Source organism: Tenrec ecaudatus, chromosome 10 (genome assembly GCF_050624435.1).
Source record: "Tenrec ecaudatus isolate mTenEca1 chromosome 10, mTenEca1.hap1, whole genome shotgun sequence".
In the NCBI taxonomy this organism is placed as follows: domain Eukaryota; kingdom Metazoa; phylum Chordata; class Mammalia; order Afrosoricida; family Tenrecidae; genus Tenrec; species Tenrec ecaudatus.
The window spans coordinates 70,390,105-70,409,344 of NC_134539.1; the positions used below are offsets into that span (position 1 = coordinate 70,390,105).

Here is a 19,240-nt window from a genome sequence, read left to right on the forward strand (position 1 = left end):
TTGACAGTCAGACGTTTTCTTTTTTTCATTTCTGGGCCCTCTGACTGCCCAGCAGTCAGTGCTTGTCTCCCCAGCAGTTTCTCCGGCACTGGACCTGCTTACAGACCCAGGTCTCAATCAGGAGCTCTCTAATCGGAGAGCCAGCTAGAAGGGCAGGCCCTCTTGTTGGGCCACTGCCAGCATGGGTTCTTGGCTCACTGACTGCTGTCCCTGCAGGTCCTGCCCCAGCAGTGGGCTCCATGGAGCACCAGGTCCTCAGCTGCCAGCTCGGTCAATCCGAGCTGACCGAGAGCTGCTGCCAGGCTGGGTTCTCACCCAGTGCCCTGCCAAAGAGACTGAGAACCCCCTTGTAAAACCCGTCTTGCTCCTGAGCCAGCACCGGAGCTCCCAAGAGCACCAGGTTGTCCATGGTGACTTGCATCACTTTGAGAAGTCTGCCAGCCTGCGGGACGTCCGTGCCCTCTTCTTGGGCAGCCTCCAGAATCAGCTCATGGGACACTGGCTCACAGCCCTGTGGGTCCCGCAGCAGAGCGGAGCCGCATCCAGCACTTGGTCCTCTTTGACCAGCTGACTAGTCACCAACCCTGACAGACCAGGCTGGGAGCCTGCACGCTTTCCTGGGCCGCCTGCAGAGCTGGTGGAGGGAGCGCAGGCTGAGTGGACTGTGCTCCCACAGCGTCACGGGAGCGCCAGAGAGCATCAGCTCCCAACCCCCCAGGGCCGTCCCTGGGACCAGGTGCCAAGCCAGCTGCAAGGCTGGACTGTGGTCCTGGACCACCTGATCGTGGCAGGTCGGGAACATCCATTTCTGTCCACGTTGCTCCTGAAGCTGCCGTGGGGCTCAGGGTGGCCCCTGGTCCTCCAGCTCCAGCTCTGCCCGGGCGGCTGAGGCCCAGCCACAGACACAGCTCCTGGAGGAAGCTGTTCCTCCCAACCAGGGAGCATCCGTTCCACAGCCCAGCGCCTTCATATCCCTTACCTTAGCAGTCTTTTTTGTTACTATGTTAATAGCTCAATTAATAGCTATTACATTTATCATTTATTTATAGCTTATTTGTTTTCTCATTAGAGGTGCCCCAGTTCATTCTCTGCACCCGTGAGGGATCTAGCGTCTCCTCCCCCAGGACCCTTGAGCTCTCCCTGACGGAGAAGGGTTCTCCCACCCCACTAGGGGAGGACCTCGCCACAGCCACCCGTCTCTCCACTGGGGCTTCTGCCCTTGGAGATATGACAAGGGGAGGAGCCACAGCCCCGTGCCAGTCAATGCCCACCCTGTGCTGCCCCTCCGTGCTGCCTTCTGGGGGGCAGACCTGAAAGGATGACTTCATGTGCCAGTCAGCACAGCCCTGAGCAGCAGTCTGTACCGGCAGGATGCCAGACTATGAAGCCAAGAGGCTGAAGGACTCAGGTGCTCTGGGCCAGTTGCCAAGTACTACCACAGGCCCGCAAGACAAGCTGATGGATCTACTGGTGCCGCAGGAGCTGGAGCTGACCCAGACCCAGACCCAGTGGGAGGAGCACTGGGAGGAGCCGGAGCCCCACCGGAACTGGTGGCTGGGGCGTATTACGGAGCCCCCGCCCTCATAGCCGCAGATCCCCTGACTCTCCTCCCACCCCACAGGGCTCAGCCCTTCTGCCTCCTGCTGGGCTCCCTCTGACCTGGGTCTGGGGGCAGGGTCCTTATCACCCCACCCCTGTCCCTCCTTCCAGCAGAGCTGCTGTGGGGAGGAGGGGTGTGCCTTTGGCCTCCTGTTGTGAGGCACCAGGTTCTGTGTACAACTTATGCATCTCAGGGAGCCCTGGGTCCTTGCTACCTGCCCATGTCGTACCCTTTAGCTCTGGGAACCCCAGAAGTGGAACCAAGGAATGGAACCGCAAGATGAGCCAGCAGTGAACTCCAGTTTGTCACATACTTTGTTGACGTATATTTTGGGGTGCCCAGCCACTTCTTCCTGCCCCAAACCCTCATCCTCTCCATCCCCTCCAGCCTCTAAAGGGGCTCCCAGTACTGCTGGGTGGGGGCAGGGACCAAGCTGGCATTTGTCTATTGCCTGTGTGGTCCAGGGCTACCCTCTGCCACACCCAGGACCTGTGTCCGTTTCTAGCTGTATGCGGAGCCAAGCAGTGAGATGGTTTGTACTCTGCCTGCGCCTCCCTACCCCACTCTTCTGACCTTCCATCCAGCATCACCTGAGAGTGTGGGAGGAGGGGCTACCTGGGCACAAGTCCCACTCCAAGGTGTGATGACTCCAGGGACCAAGACTCCACATAAATTTATCCTGTCATTTTTCTTTCCCAGCTTTAACGTGTGTGACAGCGACTTTATGTCATTTAATAATCTGATCAAGCCAGTGCCTCTATCTGCTTCCACATGATGCGCCTCACCACAAAGCCTTCTTCCTCTGCACTCAGTGATGGGCTCTCTGTGTCTGTGGGTCCATCTACTCAGAGTCCCCCTTGCTTCCATCACCTCGCTTAACATTCCCAAGTGTCCTCCGCAACACAGCAGCCTCCACGCCCCTTCCCTTCTAAGGCTCAGGGGCATCCTACGGTGGGTTTCGTTCACCATTCATCTGTTGGTGAACACTCAGGTAGTGTCCACCTTCTACCCAATTAGAGTAGTACTTCTGGGAGGATTCTGGACGGGTATGTGCACGAGAGCCTGTCCACAGGATAAATCCCTAGGTGGGTAAGGAGGGATGTGTTAGTGGGTTGACTAGAAAAACAAATTCATAGACGCTCATATGCATCTAAGAGAGAACTTTATATCAAAGAGAATTTGTACATTAAGACAACATCCCAGCCCAGCAAGTCCCATGGGTTCTAATCCATAAATTTCAGATCAACATAGAGTTAATGAAGTCCGATATTACCCCATATGTCTACACTAGCCCATAAACTCATTAGACTCACTCAGCTATGCAATGACACCGAATTCAGGAAGGTCACAGGCCAGTGGGTGGAAACTCTTGTGGATCCAGTGGTGGTGGAAGCATCTCAGTGCTGGTGCGGGTCTTCTCATGGCTTCTCTAGTTTCAGGGCTCTGGCTATATCAGTGTAGCTCCATGTGGCTTGTCAGCAAGAAGATGAAGCAGAGAGAGTCTCCCGCCACCAGAGAGGAATACAGGAGTTCCCAGAATCCTCGGGAGCAGGCTATGTCCACACAAAAGCCTCATTGGCTATGGCCTGACTGATAGGCTAGACTCCATCCATACCTTTGCAAGTTGACAGGAGACTATGTAACTGCCACTGACCACTTGACACTTTCACACAAATCTTTAGCCATATATAATTTTCAAACAAACAATAATATGACCATCTCTGTAACTCACAGGATAAAACTAAAATGCATGTAACTCAGTATGTGCCAAAGCCTCATTTAAACATAACATCCTATATGTGAACAACACAATATTCTGCCTAATATTGCAGTTAAGTGAACACTTACACCAAAGTCCCATGACTATACTCCCTCACCTATGAAAGTTTGTAAGCCAAACACTTCATGCTTTTATCCCCCATTTTGGGTATCCAATATCTATGTTGCCCACTTACATCAACCCAGTGCTCTGAAGAGACAATCCTAATCTTTGATGTGAAGAATCTTCATTCCAGTGGGAACCTTGTGAGGTCTATTTCAAGGGGCAGACAAGCTCTGGGTGCTAAGGAGCTGGGTAAGGCCCAGAGAACTCCCAGATGGGGGAAGGAGAGGCAGACAGATGGGGTTGAAAGACAGCCCTGGTGTGAGGAGTGAGGAGGTGGGAGGGTCAGGAGGAGCCCAGCTGAGGTCAGTGAGGAGGACAGGAAGGCTCCTAAATGGACACGGTGTGGGAGAAAGAAGAAAGGGGGACTCAGTGAGTGCACAGATGTGGCCTCTGAGGGTGAGTGAGGTGGGCCAGGAAATAGGTCACCCAGGTGTGGAGGGGTGAGGAGTGAGGTGGGTCCGTGGAAGGCACAGGTGAAGAGGGTGAGAAGGTGAGGTCAGGGGATCATAGAGTTAATGAAGTAAGAGGCCTCAGAAAAAAGACTTAATTCAAAACAAATTAACTCTTTGCAACCAAGTTGATTCTGATCCAGGTGAAGTTCGATCACATTTGGGACCATGTGTTGATGGGCATTAGTCTGATAAGAGTGTTTCCATGAGCACCACGGACAGGTGTTTGCATGAGTGTAAGTCCACAGGATAAATCCTCAATGTGGAGGACGAGGAGATGCAGGGTGTCAGAAAGCAGTGGTGTGGGTCCTTCTGCAGTTGAGAGGGTGGAAGCAGCCCACGATGGTAAGTGGGGAAGGTGCAGGAAGCAGGAGAAGGTGGAAGCATGGGAGGAGATGGGGAGTGGGTGTGGTCAGCTGTCACTCCAGCTGGAGTATTAGGCCTCGAGGATGCCCAGGGATGGCATGTGAGTTGGTGGGCAGGGTGCCTCACCTCCAACCTCACCAGCCAGGGTCATCCCTGGCCCAGCCAGACCCAGGCTGTGCAAGACCTTGACAGAGTTGGCCTAGAGGAGGCGAGTTGAGGACTGAGCGCTGTTGCAGATGATAACACAGGTTGAAAGTGACACATGCCAGAGGGTGGGGTCAGGAGGTCATGATGAAGGTGTGTCCTGTAGCTGAAGCCCACAGGGCAGGACCCATCGACACCAGGACAGAGGAGACCCTGTGCCCCCTTACTTTCCAGGCAGCACTGAAAGCCATGTCTCCCCACTGCCCACGTGTCTGCTAACCATCCAGGGGATGCTCAGCATCCTCTCTGGGTTTTAATATTTCACAATGGTTGAAATGGAGAACACTAAAAAAGTGTTATTTTACATGATAAAAAACATATCAGCAATTTTTCTTTCCTTCTCGATTTTAATGTCCAGTTATTAGATCGATCCGGGGTTGGTTGTAAACACCTATATTCTCTCCATTATGCTGGTAGGTCTCATAATTAGGTGACCACCTAATTAGAAAGACAGGTATTATATTTCACATGTGGAAATCAACTTTCGGGGGGGGGGGGTTGATAAAAGTGCTTTGCATTTAGGTGTGTTAGTGGTGACTAGAAAGCTAAAGCCTGGGACTCAAGGGTTCTTCAGAAAGAAGAAAAGCTACCAGGTGGGTAAAATGAGAGAAACTAGTATGAAAGGGTGGCCAAGGGACTGAATTGGCAGCCCATGGTAGGTTCACTATTCTTTGCCAGCACCATACACAGTTCAAATGCATCAGATTGTCTTCCGTCCTCCTTATTCAACGTCTAATTTTCACATGCACATGAGGCAATGGAAAATACCATGGCCATCGAAGCAGCACACCAGCCTATGTGATCCAAAGATGACGACAACAAAATCCAAATATGATGAAGGGAAAAGTATCAGAGCTTAAATCGTGAACACCCAATTTGTAGAAGGCGACGGAGGACAGTGGGAGCCCAAAATCCATCTGCAGAGTTAGCTAGTCAGATTATATGTCCAGCAGATCCCTTCTAGCTAGAGACCAGGCAAACAGCTTGACTTGATTACAGTGTATTAAACCAATATGATATACTTGGTCAGTTGACCTCCCTCTAGATCCAGCTTGAATTTGCTTTAGGCTCAAATATTTCTCACTTGTTCCATGACAGAAATTTCTTCTCTGGCTTTTAAAATATTGATGGTGGTCTTGTTTCTTACTCTTTATCTGTTTTATTTTGATTTTTATTGTTTCCATTGGGTTTCCCAGTTTGTTAAGCACAGGAGTGGATACAGTGGTTTATCAGGGATGTGGCAGTAGTGGGGGTTGTGAGGGGATTTGGGGAGCAAACAATGAATGTGGGAGGAGGAAGAAAATAATATCACTTGAGTCAGCCTTACCTTAATTCTCAAAGTAACATCCTTGCCTTCATCATTTTAGAGATCTTGTGCCCTGATGTACCCAATGCAATGTGTCCTTTGATCTCTTGACTGCTGCTTCTATGAGCATTGCTTGTGCATCCAAGCAAGACAAAATCCTTGAAAACTTCAATTTTTTATCTATTGATCATAATGTTATCTCATGGTCTGGTTGTGAGAGAATTATGTTATCTCATAGTCTTCTTTACATTGAGTCATAATCCTTGATCTTGATCAGCAAGTGTTTCAAGTCCTCCTTGCTTCCAGCAAGCAAGGTTTTGTCATCCGTATAGCTCAGGTTGTTGATAAGCCTTCCTCCAACCCTAATACCACATTTTTCCTATAATTCAGCTTCTCTAATTATATGCTCAACATACATATTAAGTATGGAGAGAAGATGCAACCCTGATACACATTTTTCCTGATTTAAAATCATGCAGTATTCCCTTATTACGGCCTTGATACAATTGAAAGAAAGACTCCTTGGGTGTGTTGCCTGCACCTTAAGTAGACTGTGGAAAAGCTTGTCACTTCTGCTGGATCTGGATCTTGCATCTGGTCTTTGACCCACTGCCATATTGTCTGCTGATCCTAGGAGCCACCAGCCATCTAGTAACTTTGGATTCACTTGGCTTTGCATCTAACAGCCTGTGGTCTTTCTACTCTTGGCTTATCAGCCCCCAAGGCTTAAAATTTCTCCTCAATAAGCCTCTGTGATTGCCTTGTGTCCTTTGAGAAATTCCATCAAAATTGCCCCTTGACTTAACTGGCCCAGCAGATCCCCGAGGATCTATTTTGATTGGACCTCTTTTGAAGGCGCCCTAATGAGACTAAGGAAATGTATTACTGAGGAAACTTGTCTGCAGTCACCTAGTGAACCCAGAGGCATGTTGCGCATGCTTTGCTTGATTCTGCCCATTTATGAACTCAAACCCTAATAGCAATACTTTCTTATTTGACCTGGTATTATATATAATGTATTTAATTCTTCCTTTGCAGAACTTAGGCGAGCAACTTCAGAAGTCTTCATTACTAGTCATAAATTCTCTACATTGTGCCGTGACACATAGATTCTGCAGAACCAAACTCATTGCTACTGAGTCGATTATGACTCATAGGGACTACATAAGACAAGGTAGAACGACCCCTGTGGGTTCCCAGCACTGTCACTCTTGGTGGGAATGAAGAGCTTTTCTGTTTTTCTCCTGAGTTCTTGCTCGTGGTTTCGAGCTCAGACCTTGCAGTCAGCAGCCTGATGCATAACCACTATGCCACCAGAGCTCCTGCTCTGCAGAGCAGTGCTTTCCATATTTGAGTTGTTGACTAAGAAATGCATTTACCTTCAAGGCACAGGATTTCTGATAATCAGTAGCTGTGCAATTAGACACTGAATTATCTCACAATAATTCTGTAGGTGGCTGGGTCTAGAATTCATTAGCTCCACCATTTTAAAATGCCGGGGCTGGAGATCACTTTCTGTAGCACATTTGGTTTTCCTGTCATGGTTGCAAGGTTCACACAATCATACTCTCATGGGAAGTGCAGGGAGACAAGAGCTGTCTTTGTTGTCCGGGAGGTACATCTTTCCCAGCAGCACTGAGCACAGTACCCTCACATGACCAGTCCTGGCTGCGAGACAGACTCTGGAAGGGAAAGCCTGGCAAAGGGCACAGAAAGAAGGGCGTGGCATGAGAAGGGTTTGGGGTTATGAGAGAAGCTGTGTTTGTTGTAACTGTTGAAAACAAAAACAGACTAAAAACTCCTGTGTCATGTTATTGTTTTATTAGGTGCCATGAGTTGGTTCTGACTCATAACACACTCTATGCACAACAAAATGAAACACTGCCTGGGTCAGGCATACCACACTCATGAATCAGAGGATCCCAGGAATCCAAATGGTTTATAAGCTCTCTAGATGGCTTTCATAATCACTCAGGTTTGGAACTCCCTGTAAAACATGGTGATGCTTCCGCATAGCTGCCAAATATCAAGGTGTGGTATACCCGACCCCCTGCACTGCACTGATTCACCACACTGCAGCCTCATCTCTAGATGGACGTTCCAAGTAAACCTAGTTCTGAGGTTGGAAAGCAAGATTCTGGAGAGCTATGTTACCTATATAGGCAAATGAACTTAAATTTGCTTAACAAAACAAAACATCCGCGCCTTGCACTGAAGAACTACATGAGTCTATGTCACTAGGTGATGCTCTTTGTTAAATTTCTCTCCTAGTCATCTGCGGTATTACAACACATTCACCTGGAAAGAACTTAAAAGTGAGGTCTGATGATCATTAAATTGGCACTTTAAAATCCAAAGTTGCATAGTTTAGAAAATACGGTCTTTAAAGACTGCAGGCTTAGGATGACAAGACCTCCAAGTACTCATACTGATCCTGCACTAGTAGTTTACTTTGGGTTTATTTTCTTTAACATCTTAATAAGGTTTTATATTTTGTCACTTGGGTCCTGAGTTATTTTTGTGGACTTATTCCTAGGCACTTTTTATTTGGTCTATGCTTTTTTTAATGCTGAAATGTGTAGAAGTAAAGTGATATTATTTCTCAGCAGGGTTTAGTATGTATTTCTGAAATAATATCATCTTTAACAAACATAATCCCTCAGTTTCTTCTGTTGTCCAGTCTAGATTTAAAATTCCTTAATCCCATTACTTCAAAACACACACTCACAATATGCAATAAATATGAAAGGGCTGAAGGTCCTAAGAAATCAAGAAATAAAAATTAGTAACACAAAAAGATACTATTACACAAATCTCAATTTAGGAGAAATTTAAGCCTAATACTGAGTGTTAGCAAGAATATGGAGCTGCTGAAACTTGAGGGAAGAGGCCTTAGGAAAAACGTTTGGGCTTAGGTAGTGAAGCTCTACCTGACGGCCTCTACTATTCCTAGAGCTATATCTAACAGGAACACACACTGCCAGGAGACACATACATAAATGCCCATGGCAGTACCACTTATAACAGGAAAACTCTGATGTCTCCAATAGCACTCAACATTGGAAAGAAAAAAAAATGGTTGGAATCCAGTAATGTGAAATAAATATAGTACATGTCAATCTCACAAATTTTATAATGGTGAAAAAGAGACACAAAATAACATGTACACAGTAGTATGTCTGTTCAGAGAACGTTCAAATTCAATGGCTTCCACTTACTCTCAAATGATTCAGCCAATCAAATGATCAGGTGCATCTATCTATGGAGTCTCTGGGTGATGTAGTAAAGTTCTCAGCTGCTAGTGGAAAGGTTGACAGTTTGAATCCACCCAAAAGCAAGTGCCTTGGAAAGAAGAGTTGGCAATCAACCTCTGAAAGATCAGTCATTGAGAATGCTATGAATCACAGTTCCTTTAAAAAATGTGGAGTCCTTCTTTGTTCAAACTGTCTCTATGCTGTTTGTTTATTATTATTAAATGTGTTTATTATGAGTCTCATTGACATCAGTTCGATGCTGCCTCATAGCAACACTCTAAGACAAAACAAAACAGTACCTTTGGGTTTTTGGAACTTTTGAATCTTTGTAGAAGCAGACAGCCTTTTCTTGCTCCTGTAGAGCAGCCTTTTCTTGCTCCTGTAGAACCCCTGACCCGGTAGTTAGCAGATAAGTGTTTAGCCCACTGCACCACCAGAGCTCCATAGATTAAATTCCCTAAATAGTGCCAAAAGTTTTCACTGGGGGACTAACCAGAAGGTTGGCAGTTCAAATCTTCCCTGTGGTCCCACAAAAGCAAGTCTTGGTGATGTGCTTCCGTAGGATAACAGTCCCTGAAAACCATGGGGAGCCTTCCTAACCTGTAACACGAGGTCACCATTAGGAGAGCACCCGCTTGAGGGTTACTAATAAAAACAATAATGGCATAGAGAAGAATTTTAAGAAATGTAGCAAACGTGCATTATACGTGTTTTCCCCCCTATTTTTCTGTAGGTTTGAAATTTTTCAAAATAAAAGATAGGGGAAAAGTGGAAAAAGACGGCTTCAGAATTTATACTGTTTAAGAAGAAACAAACAGAGTGGTGCAACTATGAAGAAAGTCATTACCCAATCGAAGGGCATGTCAAGTCTGGAAAGGAAGCTGACCTGTGATGAGCGAAGGCCCCACTGGGGGTTTCTGGTAGGAGCAATTATTTTACCTGGCTGATCACTATTCGTTAAACAATATTTACATTTTTGCATCTTTTCCTATATTTCACAAGAGGAAAAAAAGGTAAAAATGTGGGAAAGTATGCAAAAATATTCTCAAAGAAAAACTGCTGTATAGTTGCCATGAAAAAGTATCTGCTTTGCCTTATAGAGAACAGATGTTAAGCATGGGATTTTTGCAATATGGACCGTTTACTTGATATCAATCAATCAAAAAGTAATTACTGAGGACCAATTTTTGAGGTTAGCAACATACAAGGGAGTATCCAAAAAAGCCCAGAAATTTTTGTTTCAGAGCTATGTATTTTTTTTAACAAAACAACCATATCACTAAAGTACTCTCCATTACACTTAATACATTTGTCAAATCTGTAATTCAATTTTTGCAAACATTTTTTCAAACTCATCTGTTTGTATGGCTGACAGCACCTCCCTCTTTTTCCTTCACCTCTTCTAAGACATCAAATCTTTGTCCTTTCGTACCCCTCTTCATTTGCTAAAACAAAAAAGTCACATGGAGCAAGGTCAGGTGTGTCAGGTGCATTGGGCAAGAGAAGCATGCTGGTGTTTTTTTGCCAAAAACTGGTGCACTGAGATAACCAGGTGAACAGGTGCATTGTTGTGGTGGCAAAATCGGCTCCGTCTGCCCCAAATCAGGCCCTTTTTGTAGCACACTGTTACACAATCTTTTTAGAACCTCCAAATGGAAAGCTTGAAGAGCAGTCTGACCTGGTGGAACAAACTTGAAAATGCACTAGAAGTCAACATGTTCATCTGTTGGGGAAGTTGGTGCACTTCCAAAACAACGTTTGTCTTCAATCGACATTTCACCCTTTGATGAAACGAGAAAACCACTCATACCCCGGTTTTTGCCCCAGCGCTGTTTTTGTAAACCGTGTTCAATGTCAGCAATTGCTGCAGCATTTTTCCAGAGCAGGAAGCAACATTTCATAGCCACACACTTTTCTCTTAAATCAGCTATCACAAAAAACAAGGTTTGCGCAAAACTGTCACTGGGTGCGTTAACTCAGATCAAGCTGCTTGATACTCGCCTAGCGGGGAAAATGCGTACCATGAGCGCTATGTTCTGCCCGGTACAATTGCATTTGGGGGGCGGGGGACTAGCCCCTCGCAAACAATGTCTTCTGATATTGATATGAAGTAGTTCTTATGTAACCACCAATTCTTTTCTTTTAATAAACATTTTATTCAGGTGTAACCACTAATTCTTAGTCATTTTCAGTCGGATAATAATGGGTAAGTCTTCAAAAGAATTCCCATCCAATGTAATATAATATCCCAGTACTCACTTTGGGAAATAATCTAGTTGATGGAATTTACTAATGTAAGAAACAAACCAACAAAAAGAAACGCTGGAAGAAAGCCACATAATGACTTAAATGTTACCATACCTAATTTATGTGGTCCATGGATACATTGCGACCATTTTCTATAAGTTTTCCGATTTTATAGGATTTAAAGAAAAAAAAATCAAGCAGCCAGAACTTCATGCTGTTGGACTGACATTTGTTGTAATTTTACTAGTTCACTTAATTGTCTTCTTCAGTGTCATCTAAATCAATATCAAAATCTAAAGCACCATCAATTTCATCTTCATTTCTTAAGTGCCTTCTTCTACAGTTGGAACTTAGATTATTTTCAGTATTTTCTGTCTTTTCTGGTTCCTTGTTAAACCTGGCGATGAAAGAAAAAATAACTTGTGATTATTTATCAGGTTTTCATTATTTTAATAGTGTAGCTTTAAAAGACCTTGAATACCACATTCCTCAATGAACAGAAGCCTAATAAAATAATAAAAGCCCCTTCCCTCCACTTCTGATAACCACTAAGAAACTTTATATATACCGTATATACTCAAGTATAAGTCAAGTTTTTCAGCACATTTTTCATGTAGTTTTTGTGGTAAAATTAGGTCCCTCGGCGGAGATTAGGGTTGACTTATACTCAAGTATATACGGTACACACACACACACACACACACACAGAAAAGATCGAGGGGCGATACTGGGAAGGTAGAGGGTGAGTGGGTTGGAAAGAGGGAACCGATTACAAGATGTACATGTGACCTGCTCTCTGGGGGACGGACAACAGAAAAGGGGGTGAAGGGAGACGTCGGACAAGATATGACAAAATAATAATTTATAAATTATCAAGGGCTAATGAGGGAGGGGGGAGCAGGGAGGGAGGGGAAAAATGAGGACCTGATGCAAAGGGCTTAAGTTGAGAACAAATGCTTTGAAAATGATGAGGGCAAAGAACGTACAGATGTGCTTTACACAATTGATGTATGTATGGATTGTGATAAGAGTTGTATGAGTTCCTAATAAAATGTTTTTTTAAAAAAAGATCAAACTATAAATTTTCACTTTGATTGTAATGATAGAGAAACTCACTAACAATTTTGGGGGGCCAGGAACAAAAATGTCTACATTAGCATGATATACTGCAACTTAAAAGCTCTGTTATATAGTGTTCCAGTAAACATTTACGTGTCGATTTCTTTAAAAATCTAGAACAGTACTCACGGAATAACAATGTCTTCTTTCTTCCCACATTTAGCACAAACTTCAAGTTCACTCGCACAAGGTCTACACATTATGTGATAGGAATCCTTCACTGTCTTTTGTAAACATTTAACACTAAAAGAGACAAAGAAAAAATATTTTTTTCATTAGTTGACTAAGATTTATTTGATGAAATATGGGAAGTCATCATAAAATTTCTTATTTGTAGACATTTTTAAAAATATTTTGTTGTGCTGGCTGTAGCTTTCCAAAAAACTTTACATTTAGATAAATTAATGAGGTAATTTCTATGCCATCAAATAGATTAATCTACAGATATGTATATCATTAGAACACACCTAAATAGAGTTGTACATAATATTGATGGATTAGAAAAATACAGGCATGCCCTAGTTACAGACACCTGGTTTACAAACAACTCGACCTTGTCCTTTCATGTTACATAAAATCGCCCTCGCTTTGAAAAGATAGAATTAATGGTGACTTGAAACAAATTCATCTTGCAGTCTCATCCACTGGCTGCACTTGAAGCTTTTAATGAGAGTAAAGGCTTTTTTTTTTTAACTAAAAACCATGCAAAAAGTTCACTGGCATTGAGTTTATTCTGACACACCGGGCGACACTCTCCCCTGGGGAGTGAGGCAGCGATCCAGATTCAGGGTAATGCAAAAGCAGATACCTATACATCATCCTGGATTACAGGTTACTGTACAAAAGTTGTTAACTGCCAAGGGGGCACTGAGTAGTTGTTTTTTTTTTCTGAAAAGGGGGTGGTAGATCTAATAGTGATAGAGCCTCAAAGACTGGCAGTCACTAGGACAGCCTCATCCTGGTCCCTCACAGAGGCTAGTGAGTCTGAACCAACGAATGGCTTTTCCTTCAGCAGACCACTGCTTACCCAAAAGTACCACCAGGGCACGTCTTCCACTAAAGTGAGGTTAAATAGAACTCTATGCACCTGCACCGACTTACCTACAAATTCTTAAAGACACATCTAGGAATACATCCTGTTTCTAATGTGGGGACTGCTTGCTGTCCCAAGGCTTTTTTGGCTTCAGTTAAGAAAGATTTTTAAAGAATGAATCAATCTTGGTTAGATTCATCTGAAGCTTCAGGAATATTAGGGTATGTTTTCATTTTTATGAGGATTTTGTTTCACAGGAACAATCCCTGGAGTAAACTAATTTCTAAGTATACAAACTGATAACTCAAGGATAAAATTGTAGTTACAGATGGTTGGTATTACAATTTGCATGCAAAATAGGCGAAACGGAGACATCAACTTTGAGGTCAAAAGTGAAAAGATTTTAGATTCTACACTCTCTTCATCTAGTCCCAAGAATAACTCACTGCCATCAGGTTGGTTCCAACCCATAGCAACACTGTAAGGACCGGGTAGAATTACTCATATGGGTTTCTGAGACGGTGGCCCTTCACAGAGCAGAGAGATTCAGATTCATCTTAGTCCCAAAGAGGGGCTGGTGGTTTCAAACTGTGGACTTTAGAGTTAGCAGCCCAATGAGTAACCAACACAACCACTCGGGCTCTGGTCCCAAGACCCACGCCTCTAAATCATCAAATACTAGCATAGCTTATTAAAACACAGATTCCTGAGTTCTAGCTGATGAATTTATAGCATCAGAGTCTCTGGGAATGGAGACCCGGAATCTGTAGGTTAAATGAGGTCACAAAATTCTTACACATGAGAGCCCTTCACCTAGATCACAATAGCTCTGGGGCTTTCTGGTCTTCTGGACTTGGAACTGCGATAGTCATTAAGAAAATGATATGGATTCTGGTGCTGAAAGCAAATTAGGATCTTCACCATCTCAGAGTCACTCTGAAAATTAGTTAGATTTTCCATGTTAAGAGCTCTCTGAACATAAACTCACACTTCTTTGAGAGCAAGGCAAGAATATGTATGTACATGCAGGCACACACACATTTAAAATGACGCTTTCTTTTAAATGTGAAATAAAGCAAAAGTCAACAGCTCTTTCCAAACTCTCAATGAAGATTTTAGGTCCTCTAGGGGAGTATTGTGAGAAAAGGTACGCTTCTGCCTTTTCTTCACCTCAATACTGTATACGTGCCTGTCCAACAAATTTTGAGCTTCTGCACAGAATGGTTTAGTTATTATTTTACTCATGAGAAATATTCATTCCAAGATGAAATTAAAGCTGTATCTTCTATTAGAAACAGTAAGTAAAAACTTTCAATTCACACACATAGACTTCTTTTCCTGGTATATTTTCTCTCTTTTCTTGTTACTTGGGTGAGAGTGTACAGGAACTGGTCTTCCGCTCAACAATTCCTACACACTTTGATTTTGTGATACTGGTTGCAGTCCCCACGATGTAACAGCACTCTGCCCACCTTCTCCTTGCGCTTCCTTCCCATTCGTCCTTCCTCCCTGTTCCTTCCTGCCTCCTGAGCTGTATCCTTATGATCTCATATGGTTGACTGTTCTAACGATGTGTACACTGTTCCTTTGATACTCCTGATTATGATCGGCTTGAAAGCTGAGCCCCCCAGGGAAAATTTGGTTTTAGGCTTGAAAGGAGTCTCACGACTACAAAGGGAGGAGGGACTTTCCAGTAGCCTCTGTCTTTTCACTATTTTGAGTTTCACAGTGTAGTTTTCTTCCGCTCGATCTTGTACCTTTTACTATGATCCCTTTCAGAGTCGTCTGTTAGCCAAGTGCCACCAAGTTTATCTTTTCTCAGGGAATACACTTGCTCCTGAAATGGTTATGTTTTGAACAGTTCATGGGTCCGTTGCTAAAATAATGATAGTTTTCCTGTTTTTCATTTCTCTATGAATTACAATTTCCAGGAACAATAAATGACTAATCATCAACCTTGGCCACAACTAATGCTTTAGCTGGAAGTGTGGCTAAATAAAAACACAGGTTATCTTTCTAACTGGGTTCATAGAATTTACAGACAATGGCGAGACATGAATACAATTATAAAATATATTCTGTGTGATTATTTTATTTTACAATAGGAAGTATACAAGGGGAAGCTACGCCACATAAAAGTGCCAAGATATGCCTCCACCACTAGAAGCTGGGAAGAGCAAAAAAGGCTGTCCCCTGGAGCCCACAAGAAGAGCACAGTCCTCCCAGAGCCTGAAGCACCCTAGCTGTGAGGAAATCAACCGGGGGAGTCCCAGATCAATCAATCATTGGGGTATTCCGTTATGGCAACCAAACGAAAGTAGGACAGAATTTAGGACACTAACATCGTTTAATGAAAAACACAAAAGAAAAAAAAACCAATAAAGAGCTAATAAATATTCATTACATATTTCAGAATGAAAAGGAAGGGCAGAATTTGAAGTTTTCAATTGGACACGCATGTGAAGATATTATTTTGAAAATAAAAAACTCAAAACTCATTGCCGTGGAGATGACTTCTGGCTCAAAGCAGCCCTACGTAACTGACAGGGTAGTACTGCCGTGTAGGCCTCACACACTCCTTCCGGGCCTAGGAAGCCTCATCTTTCTCCGGAGGGGAACAACTCACAGGCTTGAAGTGCCCAAAGCCTAACCCCAGGCCATCAGGGCTCCTTCTGAACAAAGACACTAGCATCAAAAGACACTGCATTCTTCACCTCTACAAATGTATAAAAACAAAAATTGTAAGAACCCACAAAACCAGCAGACTTTGGATGACATCTTTAGTGATATTAACACGATTTTAAAATATCGTATAATAAATAAATCAACATCTAGAAGGTCTGAATAATTCAGTGAGGCAGTATTTCCCAAATGACCACTGTATGTTATAAAATCACACATGGGTAAAAGATCTATTCTGAGTACAAGGCAAGCTAATGGATTTTAGTGTGGCAATGTATAGAGTTCATTAAAATAGTTTCATTTTTCTCTTTTTAATGTAGTTTCTGAATCCACATAAGTAACTAATCATTACAAAAATATTAAGGGCAAGTAGTCACAATATCTGAAAAGACTATTAGCATTCACTCATTCCTGTACTAATTACCTATCTTTATAAGGCCAGACTTGTTTTTTAATTAAAAGATCATTTTATTGGGGGAAACTCAAAACAATCTATACATCAACTGTATCATGCATATTTGTATATATGTTGCCATCATTCTTTTATAGATATTTACTTTCTATTGAGCCCCTGGTATCAGCTCCTCTCCCACCCTCCTTCCCATGACCTTTGGTAAAGTATACAGTATTATTATTTTAATCTCTTACACAGACCGCTGCTTCCTTTCCCCCGTGGTTTCTGTTGTTCATCCCCCTGGAAGGGTGCTGGTGGTGTAATTATGTACCCATCATTGTGATCAGGTCCCCCATCCTCCCCTCCTCTCCCAACCTTCCCTGTACCTTTCTGGTATCACTACTCCCATTCCTGTTCCTGGATTCCATGTGTCATGAGCTCATATCTCTTATCTGTACCTGTGCACATGCTCTGGTCTAACCTGAAGTGAAAGGCAGTACTGGGGTCATGAAAGTATGGTGTAAGGAAGCCTCAAGGAACCAGATGAATATTGTGTGTCTCGTTGCTGCTTTACTGTGCCCTGGTTGACTCATCCCTTCCCTGTGACCCCTTTGTGATGGGATGTCCCATTGTCTACATATGGGCTTTGAGTCTCTGCAGCGATCCACTAGTTCTCAATAATATGGTTTTGTTTGTTTGTTATGGGAATTCTGATGCCTGTTACCCAGTCCCGACAACACCTTATGATGGCATAGGCTAGTGTGCTTCTTCTATGTGAGCTTGTGGCTTCACTGCTAAGTGGCTGCTTGTTTAACTTCAAGCCTTTAAGACCCCAGAAACGACATCTTTTGATAGCCGGGTGTGGTAGTTACGTAATCTGGTGTCAACTTGAGGATTAAAAGTGAAGGGTAGAGTCTGGCCTGTCTATTATATTATAGCCAATGAGGCCCCTGTGTGGGCATGACTTTCTCCTGAGGATTCTGGAAGCTCTGGGCATTCCTCCTTGAAGGTGGGAGACATTCTCTCTGCTCACTCCCTGGGAGACATAGCAGCGCAGATGACAAGACACAGGAAGCTATGCTAGTGCCCTGAGCTGGAAAAGCCACATGGAGACCCCTGCCAGTGCTGAGGTGAGTCCAACGCCACTGGATCCACAGACTTCTCAACCACTTGCCTGTAATCCTCCTGCATTCAGCGTCATTGCATGTGTTTGGTGAGTCTGAAGAGAACTTTATAGATTGGTATTGGACATGTGGGCTAATATTGGACTTAGGGACTTGATCTGGGCTGGGCTGTTTTCTCAATATGCAGCTGCTCTTCTCCATACAGCTCTTTCTTATACACATGAGTGTGCCTATGAATTTGTTCTCTAGTCAACCCAGACTAACACACCAGGCACCACCCACTTTCTTCGCTACATTTGCTTATGCACCCATTTTGTCTGTAGTGATCATGCTGGGAGGATAAGCATCACACAATACCAGGTTGTTAGAACAAAGTGCACTTGCATAGGAGAGTAAGAGCAGAGGCCTGAAGTCTGCTCACTACCTCAATGTATTGCCATATAAATATATGTACATAGACCAATACCTCTATTTTTATGAATTAATGTATTTACATATGTACACACCTATGTTTATACTTCTGTTCATAGCTTTGCTTCCTAGATTGTTCCTGTTTCCTTTTACCTTCCTGCTGCCCACCATCACACTTGCCCTTCTTCTGTCTCTTAGTAATTCCTCTCAGCTAGACTGCTGTTGCTCCAACACCCCCAGGATCTCTACATCCTTCTTGTTGTTGATTTTAATTCCCTAGTGTTCCCCTGTCTATGGTATTGTTTGCTTACCGCTCCTATACCCTGTTTCCTTGTCCCCTAAGTTCCTCCAGGACTGTTGATCCCGTTGCTTTCTCCTCAAGCTTGCTTCCCACGCCTATCTTATGTAAGTAGGCAAACCAACAAGAATATAAAGCAAACAAAAGGTAAACAAAAGATTGAAAAAAACAAAAACCATACAGCATTCCAGGTCTGTCCACTGATCTTATGATTATCTTCCCACTGGTCTAGGGGAATTCCAGGAGCTGCCTGAAGTCTATTTTGGGGGATCTTTAGGGGTTTTGTGGCTTGCCTTTGCTCCCATTGCTGATCTGTTATGTTTACTTTGTGGTTCCCCCAGGTGCAGGGGCTTCAGACCACACTACCTCCTCGCCGTGTGTCCCCAGTCTTGTCCTCTGTCGCAGTACGCTCCAGTTAGGGTTCATGTCTTGAGCTGTTGTCGGCCCTTCAGTCCTCTCTGTGCCTTAGCAACTCCACGCAGGGACGTCGTCCTCTGGGTTTGGTGTGCCGTGAAAATATGGGGTCTAGCTCACCCCTTTCTCTTTTTCCTTCTTGGTTTGCTTCCATGTAGGTAAGGTATGCCGGCCTCTCTCCCCAACCTGGAGGTTTAGTGTTGTTCTCTGTCGCATATATTTCTTGGAAGGGGGTCAATTTGGCTCTGATTGGAGCCAGCCCTGTAAGGCTACACTTGGCTCATAAACTTTTTAATTAATTAATTTTTAAAATAATTTTTTGGGGGGCTCGTACAACTCTTATCACAATCCATACATCCATCGTGTCAAGCACATTTGTACATATGTTGCCATCATCACTCTCAAAGCAATTGCTCTCCACCTAACGAAACAACATTATTACAACAGATTGAAA

At 43.7% G+C, this 19,240-nt stretch overlaps 1 protein-coding gene across 1 annotated transcript in view; it reads right to left on the reverse strand.

Moving 5' to 3' along the window:
* Positions 1-2,757: 2,757 nt before the first annotated feature.
* C10H9orf85 (chromosome 10 C9orf85 homolog) overlaps positions 2,758-19,240 on the reverse strand; it is an 89,825-nt gene continuing 73,342 nt past the window's right edge. Inside the window, exons 3-4 of the mRNA XM_075560546.1 lie at positions 12,560-12,673; positions 2,758-11,708 (exon numbers count right to left, since the gene is read on the reverse strand). Of these exons, the coding sequence (XP_075416661.1) occupies positions 11,564-11,708; positions 12,560-12,673 (259 nt within the window). The 3' untranslated portion in view covers positions 2,758-11,563. The remainder of the gene's footprint in view (positions 11,709-12,559; positions 12,674-19,240) is intronic.